This window comes from Mustelus asterias, chromosome 9 (genome assembly GCF_964213995.1).
Source record: "Mustelus asterias chromosome 9, sMusAst1.hap1.1, whole genome shotgun sequence".
Lineage (NCBI taxonomy): Eukaryota > Metazoa > Chordata > Chondrichthyes > Carcharhiniformes > Triakidae > Mustelus > Mustelus asterias.
The window spans coordinates 124,456,937-124,469,746 of record NC_135809.1 but is presented as its reverse complement, the minus strand read 5'-3'; the positions used below and the strand labels follow the sequence as shown (position 1 = coordinate 124,469,746).

At 43.2% G+C, this 12,810-nt stretch overlaps 1 protein-coding gene across 2 annotated transcripts in view; it reads right to left on the bottom strand.

Annotated features, from left to right (window-relative positions):
• Positions 1-12,810, bottom strand: part of nav2a (neuron navigator 2a) — a 385,063-nt gene that overhangs the window by 39,572 nt on the left and 332,681 nt on the right. For both annotated transcript variants that reach the window (XM_078220996.1, XM_078220997.1), the window contains 4 exons: positions 8,689-8,772; positions 7,990-8,101; positions 6,534-6,679; positions 169-347 (listed from right to left, as the gene is read on the bottom strand). In XM_078220996.1, coding sequence (XP_078077122.1) covers positions 169-347; positions 6,534-6,679; positions 7,990-8,101; positions 8,689-8,772 — 521 coding nt within the window. The remainder of the gene's footprint in view (positions 1-168; positions 348-6,533; positions 6,680-7,989; positions 8,102-8,688; positions 8,773-12,810) is intronic.

Below are 12,810 nucleotides of genomic sequence, written 5' to 3'. Positions count from 1 at the left end.
CTCAGCCAGTACGGCAATTGAACCCACACTGTTGGCGTCACTCTGTACCATAAAGCAGCTGTCCAGCCAACTAAGCTAAATGACATGCACGTTATGGGTTAAACCATATAGCTGATACCCTAAACATCGCAGTGTTTGCCTTTCAGTAATAAATAAAGGTCTACGTACAGCGAGTTGGAGTGCGATGTTCTCATCATTGGTGTTGAGGGCGTAGATCCATTGTGAGCAAACTTGGGGGAAGAAGGTAAGGAAGAATCTGGGGTATTCATTTCCTCAATATCTGAATGAGATGAGGCAGATTTGGGAGACTTCTTTTTGCCAAATGCTTGCTTGAAGGAACTTCTTAACTAAACAACACAAACGTTCACACAGGATGTAACATGAATATTTAGAGGAAAATATACATCGGTAAATAAATTGATTTCACATACTTCTGACATTATACTAACACTCATGAATAAGTCACAGCGTAATGCAGTTACCGAAAAGTCACTGAAACAAATGGGTAATAATAAAGATAACTCTCCTCTTCTTTCACCTGAGGTGGCACTGGAGCCTCTGCCAGCCTGTTACAAAGAAGCATGGCGAAAGGTAGAATTGACGCCTGTCCCCTGCTGTAACCTCAGCGGAAATCCTGGCTAAACAGTGTCAAAGGACAGTCTCTGGGTCACCACCAACGTCCCGCTGACATTATGGCAGGAGATAGGTAGCGTCCTGTGGAAATTGCAGGTGGCAATTCCCTCCGACTAACCACAAGCCATGCGGAAATTCGACAGCACGTTAAAACCAGATTCAGCATATGACAGAAGAAAAGGTGATGATGTCTTTGCTGTGATTGTCTTTAGTCTAACTGCATGTGGAGTATTACTCGAAACAGAAAATTTCTAAACCAGAATATCACAAGGAAGATTTTCCTTTAGAAATGCACTGGTTCGCCTTGTATTGTAATCTCCAACCTGGGGGAATAAAAACATAAACTTTGACCATCACATGGCCACACTTGGCTAGTTGCATTAGTGAAGTAGACCACACTCCAACACTGCTGTCTCCTGTAGAAATACTTTTCACTGACATAACTATCTTTTCTGGTAAGCCTGATGAAAACATGGGTAAAGCGCATCCCTACATTTTTGCCAAGTTGAGTAAATGCCCTCCTAAAGTTCCCACTAGATTAGAATATCTGACAAGCAACCATTAAAAGCACGTCATAATGAGAAGCACAGCATGGCACAATCCAAAAAAGCAAGAAGCACTGAAAAGGATAACACTTAAATGAATCACAACAACAACAATGCCAGCATCTGTGGACAATTCAGTGGAGATTTGTTCTTCAAAGTAAGAATTAAATTTAAGACCATCACTTAGAATGTCTAAGGATGCATCAAGAGTGGTGTTGTCTACCCACCAGACAACCAAAAGATACATTTAGCAATATAGAAATAGATTCTTCACAGATCATTCTTACTTTTCTTCCCACAGACTCATAGACATCTACTTAGAGAAAGCTCAGGTAAGAGTTTCAGTCGAGACTGGGATTCATAAATTCCAGTTTTATAGTTTAGGGTCCAGTGATTTAGACCTACCTCTCACCACTCCATCAACATGTGACTTCAATGAAAAAGAACACTGATTTTATTTTGTGTTTCTATACTGATGCCTACACAGAGTTAAGTGTATCCGACAACTGTAGCAACCCACCCATTCGCAACATTAATCTGCCAGAAAATACATATTGCAGTTTGCCGGTCCTCTGGATGATAACTGGGAGGTCGCCGTCTGAAAATCAGGGCCATGCTTACTGCTCTCTGCCACTTTCCTGGGGCCTCTGCACGGGTGGTTGCCTATTCAGGCAGGAAGCTCATCCTGCTAACATGGATGTTCTTCCTGGCCTCACAAAAACCTGCCATCCAACCACTGCGCCTATCCTACCCACCCCCCCCTCCCCAGCTCGCCCCTCCACTCAATCACCATTGCCAGCCAACTACCTAGAGATGAAGTTGACCATACCCCACTCCCCCCAAATAAATCAGTGCTTCACTGAATTTATTACCTTTATTGAAGGAACGTCTGTTTTGACAAAAAAAAACTATTAAGTGAGCAAGATTTAAAACAGTACAAAAATTGACACATTTTATCCCAAACTATTATTTCTACTGATATATTAAATGATTAATCTGCGCCCAATTCTTTCTACGATCCAATAATCTGAAGCATCTTTCTCTTCCCAACCTTCATTTGATGCTACTTTGACCTTCTCTTGTCAGATCACTCAAAATAGGAGAAACCACAAGAAAACTGTCAGACGTACAAAGCTCCAAGGCAGAGATTTATTGTCTCTCATTAACTTGCTCGTGTTTTTCACCAAGGGGATCTGTTCTGCCAATTCCTTTCTATCATAGCCTCCAAGGAACGGCAGCCTAACACACACACACACCCCCAACGGAAGATAGCATCCATTTGCCACCATAACATCACGATGCAGCTCCGATTAAAAAAATACCACGTGCAATACATGGGTCGACTACACTGTGGCACCCTTGAGGAATGACTTAACATCTGTGTAGAATCAAGTGTGAAATACTCATCTGAAATTATGTGATCATCAAGACATGCTGAAGTAAGTATTATTCCCACAGCAGTGCAGAATGGAACACAACATCAGGCAAATGGAGAGGGAAGTTGACAGGGCCCTCACTAATTAACCGTTCCCTGATTTGTGTGCTGTACCGAGGGTATATTATGTCATGCTAGATTTAAGGTGATCTGCAAGTATAAGGTCATACTTACCTCATAAACCTGCCGTGAAGTGTGCGAGCACAGGGAAAAGAGAAGAGAAGACAACAAACTAATTTTAATTTTGAACGAAGTTGAAAATGTACTTGATAAATAAATTCTACAAAACGCCGGTGGCAAGGATGGTCAAGATCAAGTCAGCTGGAGACAAATGAAGGAATAAAAACAGAAAGTGCTCAAAGTACTCAAGAAGGTCGGGCAGCATCTCTGGAGAGAACATCAGAGTCAATGAAACGGTAACTTATTTCCCCCCCCACCCCCCCCCCCACCCCCACCAACGTATGCTGCCCCCCCACGTATGCTGCCCAATCTGCTGAGAATTTCCAGCGTTTTCTGTTTTTGTTTCAGACTTCCAGCATCTGCAGTATTTTGCATTTGGACAAACGGAGATCCGGTTTCCACAGAGTTGTGAAAATTTGTGACTTTTTTTGGAATTTCTTAGCAGCAAGGTAGGAACGGCAGTGCTAAGTTGTAAATCAATTGTTACGAGGGGCAAAATGGATTTGCTGTTGGAATTAGAATCACGAACTCCATGCATAACTTCAATTGGTGAAAACTACATTTCTGGGCGAAGGTTAGAATATTTCTTAATATACATACATCAAATAACATTACTTGCAACTAAAATCTCAGCGGCATTTATTATAGCTGTTAATGAAAGCATTAATGATCGTTCAACAGACAAAATGGGTCGAAACTGAACAACATGCAACAAGATGATGTTTGCTATCAGACAAAAAAAAAATCATAAAACGAATATTAAAAAATTTGATTAATAGTATTTGTCGCTAAACCTCTTCTGAACAATTAATGACCCAAAATGCTATTCTTCAAGAACTGTCAACAAGGGATGACCTGATTGTGGTATTCAAGATTATGAGGGGCATGGACGGGGTGGATAGGGAGCAGCTGCTCCCCTTGGTTGAAGGGTCAGTTACGAGGGAACACAAGTTAAAAGTGAGTGGTGGGAGGTTTAGGCGGGATTTGAGGAAAAACGTTTTTACCCAGAGAATGGTGACGGTCCGGAATGCGCTGCCTGGAAGGGTGGTGGAAGCAGGATGCCTCACATCCTTTAAAGAGTACTTGGATGAGCACTTGGCACGCCATAACATTCGAGGCTATGGGTCAAGTGCTGGCAAGTGGGATTAGGTGGGCAGGTCAGAGCGTTTCATGCGTCGGTGCAGACTCGATGGGCTGAAGGGCCTCGCTGCACTGCAGTATTCTGTGGCTACAATTTTACATCAGCCAATTAGAGTTTGGATACAAGCTAAACCACAAAAATAAGTAACATATTTAGCTCTCAGCTCTAAGCGCAAGATATTACCATAATCTCAACAAACATATGAACAAGTTGCCTATTCGTAATCAGAGATGAGCACTCCGTCCAGCAGTTCCTCGTTGGGTAGGTCGAACACCTTCTTATATGTTATCTTGCCAAATGATTTTATAAATTGACAACACAAATTCAATATTTCAAACTGTCCAAATAACATGAATTCTTCAACAGACAGTTTCATGTTTCAAGAATATGATGGACCTGAAATGTCGCAGATCCACGTAGAGGCCAGAAGGGTGGGACATGTGCCCACAGCTTTCTCAGGTCACCGACCCTTAAATCACGTGGGTAGCATCATTTCGATAGTTGGGGTGAATGATCTGTGACTTCAGGGCAAGCAGAGGCTCAGCCCCACAACTGTAAATTCAGTCTAGCAAGGTATCATGCTGAAACAATGCATCATAGAATCCTACAGTGCAGGAGGCCATTCAGCCCATCGAGTCTGCACCGACCACAATCCCACCCAGGCCCTATTCCCATAACCCCATGCATTTACCCTAGCTAGTCCTCCTGACACTAAGGGGCAATTTAGCATGGCCAATCCACCTAACCCACCCAGGCCCTATCCCCATAACCCCATGCATTTACCTTAGTGTCAGGGGGACGTGCTAAGGGGCAATTTAGCATGGCCAACCCACCTAACCTTTAATCGCTAAGGTAGGGACATGTTCGGCACAACTTTGTGGGCTGAAGGGCCTGTATTATGCTGTAGTTTTTCTATGTTCTAACCTGCACATCTTTGGACTGTGGGAGGAAACCAGCGCTCCCGGAGGAAACCCACGCAGACATGGGGAGATTGTGCAAACTCCAAACAGTCAGTGACCCAAGCTGAGAATCGAACCCAGGTCCCTGGCGCTGTGAGGCAGCAGTGCTAACCATTGTGCCAACGTGTCACCCACATATTGAGGGGGTGAGCGGAGACCCATAATAGGATCAAAAGTGCCAAACGTGTTGTAAAATTATGGAGATAATTTAACAGACATCTTAACGCAGAGCTACTTGGTTGATATTCAACTATGTTATGTGCAATGAAGAGAGCAGACATGATAAAAGGTAAAGTCGCCATAGTCCGAGATAACCAAAGGCTGCAACTGGTGAAGATTTAACCTGGGGATTGCCACTCCTCAGGTGCGGGGAAAGGTTGAGAAGGCGGGGCCTTTATGAATAACTTCAGATATGGGAATTGAACCCATGGTGTTGACATCGCTCTGCATCACTAACCACTGTCCAGCCAACTGAACTAAGTCATCTCCCAGACATTGTACTTTGGCTATTGTTACAATAATGGAATAACGCATGCTGCTGAGGTACTGCAGCTTCATTCACAAAGTCAAATAGTAATGTACGCCCTACAAGCCAACAGGGCATACAGGATCCATTGAATTAATCTGTGGTGCCTGGTTTCCAGCAGATCTTAGTTTGACATTTTAAGTTTAAGTTTATTAGTGTCACAAGTAGGTTTAAATTAACACTGCAATGACGTTACTGTGAAAATCCCCTAGTCACTACATTCGTGTGCCTGTTTGGATACACTGAGGGAGAATTTAGCGTGGCCAATGCATCTAACCAGCGCGTCTTTCAGACTGTGGGAGGAAACCAGAGCACCTGGAGGAAACGCACGCAGACACGGGGAGAATGTGCAGATTCCACACAGACAGTGACCCAAGCCGGGAATTGAACCGGGTCCCTGGCGCTGTAAGGCAACAGTGCTAACCATTGTGCCGCCGTGCTGACATTTTGTATTCACTGAAGGTTATCTGAACTCATCTTCAATATATCGTCAAATACACCCAATTCAGGCAAAATCACACATTTAATTATGATTATCAAATTAGTTTGCCCTCTTCCATTTTGCCTTCTCTCACTAACCATGCCCGCTTGTCTCTATTTATCTATTCTAAACTGGAAAAAAACTGGCAGCCAGGAAACCTTCTGAGTACCAGTGTGGTGTGAAAGAGGTAAACCTTTTTCACCAAAGGAGTGAGATTTCAATTTTGAGTCAAAACTCTTGCAAAAATATCTGAATGAAATATATAATCACCACTGTGCCAGAAACCAATGGAAACTGAACTTTTAGCCACAACACTTATCAAATACAACGATCTCCTTATTATAAACTGTGTTCATGCCTTACACCATGCGTGGCAAAAATCTCCCGCACACCCCCCCGAATTGTAAACTTGTCCTGGAGGATGTGAATTTGTGAAGGGCACTGCGGACTTAATCTTAGAGTCACAGAGGTTTACAGCATGGAAACAGGCCCTTCGGCCCAACATGTCCATGCTTCCCTTTTTTTTAAAAAAACCACTAAGCTAGTCCCAATTGCCCCGCGTTTGGCCCATATCCCATGGAGAATTCTTGATTTAGAAAAACACATTCAGATGTTGAGAGTCCCTGGACTTACCCAGTTCTTCTTCTTCTTTTTCTTGGAGTCCACCTCTGCACTGCTGCCCACACTGGAATGGCTGGTGGCACTGTTAATACTGGACACGCTATCTGACGAATGCTGCCGACGGATCCGAAGATCTGCTGACTGAGACGTGCCGCTTCCTGGTAGGAAGAAATTGCACTCATATTGATCAGCCAAATCCCTCTGGTGCGCGCATTTCAACTCGCACACCCTCATTTAACTGACACATTAGATGAAGGTGATCTAATAGATATTTGTGGCCAGGTCACTACACAAATTGTGTACACCTTGCTCAACACGAGTTACTGTTTCACTCATGAATCGTACCGAAATTGGGAGCATAACCTCCTATTGCTGCATCAGTAGAATTGAATTCTGTAAAAACAGATCCATTACTGATAAGAAAGAGAGTTCAGCCCAACCTCATTCAGAGTCAACCTACAGCTACCCCACCAGCGAGGGAGAAAAAAGGAGGGAAGCATGTCTCTATGCCGATGATTGATTAGTTGGCTTGGCCCATTAATGGGATAGACTTATCATTGGGATTGTTTTTTTTTCCCTTTCATATCCAGCTATTCCCAATTAGAAGGTGCCCTGAAGGACAGCGTGACCCTGGCTGAAAGCAGTAGCAAGCTTATCAGTGGTCTCACCAAATAAACTGTTTTTTTAAAACGTGATTCACTTGAAAGAAAGTTGGTGGCAGTACGGTGATAATTGTCTGTTCACTTCTGATATAACGTTGACTTGTACACAAATATAATAAAAAGCCTAATGCGGCAAACATTATCCTGGCAAGACACTGTTAATTGAAATGATTTTCTATCATGAGCAAACTAGGGAGATAGTTTAATAGTAGAATCGTACAGTGCAGAAGGAGGCCTTTTGGCCCATCGTGTCTGCACCGACCACAATCCCAACCAGGCCCTATCCCCATAACCCCATGCATTTACCCTAGCTAGTCCCCTTGACACTAAAACACGATTTAGCATGGCCAATCCACCTAATCCGCATATCTTTGAACTGTGGGAGAAAACTGGGGCACCTGGAGGAAACCCACATAGACATGGGGAGAACGTGCAAACTCCGCACAGTGACCCAAGTTGGGATTCGAACCCAGGTCCCTGACACAGTGAGGCAACGATGCTCACCACTGTGCCACCATGCCACCCATTAATGTTAAGGCAGAACTGCGATAATGGTGATTCAAGTGCTACTGCACCGGCAAACTGTTAGTCAGAGAGTATCTGATGAACACATGACTTTCCTTTTAAAAAGAGATGTTACAATCCTTATATAGCACAATTAAGAATTGATACATGGCTTGATCTGTTACCATTTATCCCATCGGCAAATGAGAGCAAATATAAGAGTAGTAAAATTTTCTTGGAAATAATTATTTGAAGGAATATATAAATACTTCCACATACCAGATAAATAATTCCTTTCCTACCTTTACAGGAGAGTTCAGGTGTGTTGATGACTCCATTTATTGCAGCCTGGGCAGCAGCATTTTGCTTCTTGAGCAGTTCGATGGTTTTTCTTAATTCATTAAGTTCCGAATCCTGAATATTACAAGACAAATAAAACGTTCTTTACATCTGAAAATAAGCTGTGTTTCATTGTTGTCTTGTTCACTAATTCACAACTGGCTTTTCTCAAAACGGAACTACTGCTTTCAAAAATGTACACAGATTATGTTATGAACTGGATTGTTTATGGTAGCCTGGTTGGAAATATATTTCTCTTTCCTTGCTGTTTTGAATATGCCGGAAACCTCTGACCCCTTCTGCGGCTCTGGTGCCACTGCGGTGAATGGAGTTTTGACCGAGTGCCAAATTCTCCATTCCCGCGGGCAGCGGGGCGGGGAATAAACGAGATCAGAGAATCCCGTCCACAATGTGAACAGCACATTATAATAACATCAAAAATCCCAAATCGTGAGAAATGCATCCAATCCATCTTCTTGCCGTCCTAGCAGTTGTTCACAGTGAGGGAGCTCTCTGAAGGATACGTGTCCAGTTTAACTCGGGAGTCACTTACCCCCTACATTATCCACTTGTCCAAACACTGATCATCCTCTCAGTGGAACAGTGCTTTCTTTACATAGTACATTAGAGTACACATGACACCGGGTGCAGACAACACTCACCTTCTGTTCAGCAGTCATCGTTAAGCTCTGCAATCGTCCTGTCATGTTTGCCAGGCTTTGCTCAAAGGCTGCCACAAGGTGAGCCTGTGTGACAAAGCACAAAGAGATTTTGATAAAACTCATGCAGCAAGTTACATCATGATACCAGTCATTTTTCTTTCTTCATCCGTCCTTGGGACGTGGGTGCCGCTGACAACGCCAACATTCGTTGCCCATCCTTAAGCACCCTTTGAACTGAGTGGGCCATTGCTAGGCCATTTCAGAGGGCATTTAAGGGTCAACCACATTACTGCAGGTTTGGAGTCACATGCTGAGATTTTCTGCCATTTTCTGTTTTAATTTCAGATTCCAGCATCTGCAATATTTTGCTTTCCAGCTCCGATGAAGGGGCGTCTAGACTCGAAACGTTGGCTCTATTCCCTCTCCACAGATGCTGACAGACCCGCTGAGATTTTCCAGCATTTTCTGTTTTTGTTTCAGGTTCCTGCATCTGCAGTATTTTGCTTTTATTATAACTAATGTTCTATGTTTTAACTTCAGCATACAATGAATTATTTCAACCAAGCTTCACCTTAAACAGTGTTAAGTCAGTCCATCGGTGGAGAAACTGAAGGAACATGTGTGACATCAATACGAGGGTCCCACTGTTATACCCTTCGACCCCACAATTGTACAAGATATTGTAAGTTATAAGTGAGTGCCCACAAGGGTAAGATGCTCTGACTACTAATGGGAAAGGCTAACTGGTCCCTCCCCCAACGAGCATGACTGAACAATTTGGGGTCTTATGTCAATCCAGCATTGCTCACGATCATTCTTTCTGCTGTCAGATTGCAAATTACCAAAAATAAAATGAAAGCTGTTGGATAACCAGAATTCATGAATCCAATTTTACTTTTTATCAAGTTGTGGGATTTGAAGTCTCAACCTCTGGGTTACCCACCAAGTAGCCAAAAAGTTTGGCAACAGTAAAATTCCTCTTAAGATCCAAACTCTGGAAGATCGTATTTAAACCTTGCAATGAGATTTGCAGCTTGGGTGCCAAATCGCAGGGTCCGAGAGTTTGGAGAGTAGAGGAAAGCGAGTGGGGAGACATGGTGGGACAGTGGTTAGCACTGCTACTTCACAGCAGCAGGGACCCGGGTTCAATTCCGGCTTGGGTCATCGTCTGGGCAGAGTCTGCACATTCTCCCTGTGTCTGTGTGGGCTTCCTCCGGCTGCTCTGGTTTCCACCCACAGTCCGAAAGACGTGCTACATTGGACATGCTAAATTCTCCCTCAGTGTACCCGAACAGGCGCCAGAGTGTGGCGACTAGAGGATTTTCACAGTAACTTCTTTGCAGTGTTAATGTGAGCTCACTTGTGACACTAATAAATAAACTTTAAGTGCAAAGTCAGATCTTAAGATTAATTTAATCTGGTAGTAAAATAATGTATAAGCAACTTTCAGCACTGCTGCAGAACAATGCGATAGGTGATGCAAACACACCTTTAATACAACATTAGAACAGGGATTACACTTCAAAAATATTGCAACGAGTGAAATGCTTTACGACACAACCAGTATCTGAGAAAGGCACTATATAAATGTAGTCTTCATTCCAACAGTTAGTTACTCATCTTACTTTCCAAGTCACTGGGAGTCATTTTGTAAAATATTTTGAAAACAAAAAATGTTGCAACATGTCCTTTGTTTGTGATAAAATACAGTGATTATTCCATGGTACTGTAACCTCAAACATTGAATCCAAACAATGTGTCATTAAGTCAGATTTGTGCAATATAGGGAGCGATTATGAGACCTCCCACCCAGGTGAATCAGGGCAGTAAAATGGTATTAACTATTGCTGTTACTATTTCGCTGAGCTCTTTCAAGGAAGTGGTCTCCGTGACCAACATAGAGAATACATGGCTAATGAGATATTCTAAACCAGGAACCTGTGGAATCAGTACTTTTGGAATCAGCCATTTTAGGACAGAACTATGCTATGCGTGCTTCTTGCTCTCAGCATAATGCATTATGGTCTTGTGGTATGTCAGTAGACACAGGCATGGGTTGCAAGTGAGAGGGGGAAAGTTTCAAACAGATATAAGGGGCAAGTTTTTCACACAGAGGACAGTGAATGCCTGGAACGCACTGCCGGAGGTGGTGGTGGAAGCAGAATCTATAACAACTTTAAACAGGCATCTGGACAGATACATGAATAAAAGTTAAAGTTTATTTATTAGTCACAAGTAGGCTTACATTAGCACTGCAATGAAGTTACTGTGAGATTTCCCTAGTTGCCACAATCCGGCGCCTGTTCGGGTCAATGCGCCTTGCCAACACACCTTTTGGACTGTGGGAGGAAACCAGAGCACCCAGAGGAAACCCACACAGACACGGGGAGAAGGTGCAAACTCAGGGAATAAAGGGATATGGACCACATAGAGGCAAGAAAATATTAGATAAGAGAAGCATCTGTGGCGGCACAGACTTGGTGGGCCAAAAGGACTTGTTCCTGTGCTGTACTGTTCTTTGTTTTAAAATATAAATCCTATGTCTGCACTGTGATAGACAAGTATTCCCAGGAATACTTTGTCACTTTGAACATTTTCAACAAGCGAGCAGCTGAATCAAAGAGGATGGAACCTCATTCACGGTTACCTGCAATGAGTTATTCTGGGTGGCCAGAGACAAGCTGCACAAATTTGAGATGTCCCTCATTTCAAACATGAGGGTCCATCTTTTCAAACAACTCTTCAGTACATGTCTCTCAATGCAGATAACATGATAAATGATAACGGCATACAATTTCAGCAGACCAGAGAAAGTATGGATTTTGGCTGTTGCAATTCCACTTTGATTTGATCCTCCCCATTAGAATTCCGACAGTGCAGAAGAGACCATTTTGCCCAGTGAGTCTGCACCGACTCTCTGATGAGTGTTTTACCCAGGCCTTCTCACCTGCCCCATCCCTGTAACCCCACACATTTACCATGGCTAATCCACCTAACCTACACATCTTGGAAGACTAAGGGGGCAATGTAGCATGGCCAATCAACCTAACCTGCACAACTTTGGATTGTGAGAGGGAACCGGAGCATCCAGAGGAAGCCCACAGACAGATACAGGGAGAATGTGCAAACTCCACACAGTCACCCAAGACCGGAATTGAACCTGGGTCCCTGGTGCTGTGAGGCAGCAGTGCTAACCACTGTGCCTCCTTATGCGCTGTCAAGCCTTAAGTGGGGAGATGGAGCATGCAGAGCTGTGAAGCTTCGCAATTATCAGGGTTATGACAAGCTAAGCTTCGTTTAGAGGGAGGGGGAAAGTTGTGCGGAGGTTAGGGGAGAAAGCAGGGAGGAAAAAAAAGATGGAACTGGTAAACGGTCAATAATGCAAAGGTCCTCCACCTCCAGGTAAACATATCAAACACACATTTAAATATCGACATATAAGGATGCCCATTGATTTTAATTATCACGTGGAGGTTGTATGACAGCCACAAAGCATGAAACTTTAGCATGGTATTATTTACTTGAATTATATCATAACACATATGCCAAATGGCCTCCTTCTGCACTGTGGGGATTATTTTTAGGACTGAGGTGAGGAGAAATTTCTTCACTCAGAGAGGGGCGAATCTGTGGAATTCAGTATCACAGAAAGTAGTTGAGATCAAAATGTTGTGTGGTTTCAAGAAGAAATTAGATAAATCTCTTGAGGCTAAAGGGATGAAGGGATATTGGGGGGGGGGAGGAGGTGGAATCTATTGTATTTGATGATCAGCCATGATCAAAATGAATGGCGGAGCAGGCTCGAAGGGCCGAATGGCCTACTCTTGCTTCTAGTTTCTACGCTCACATAAAAAAGTTAATAACAGCTTCAGGCCCCACAGATACTACAATTGTTGTTTTGCCTGAAATGTGGGTTAGGCCATTCAATTAAAATACAAACATCCCGTGGGATCGATTGAATCATCTTAGATTGGAAGCTTCTTTTTGTGTTGCACAGAGTGATTTTAATCTTGACGGTGTCATTTGATTCAAAGTATTTTTCTGCATGGTTGGTTGGACACACTCCAGTGAGATCCATCAGTGATCTCGGTGCAAAATTTAAAATTACGTCACGGGATGTTT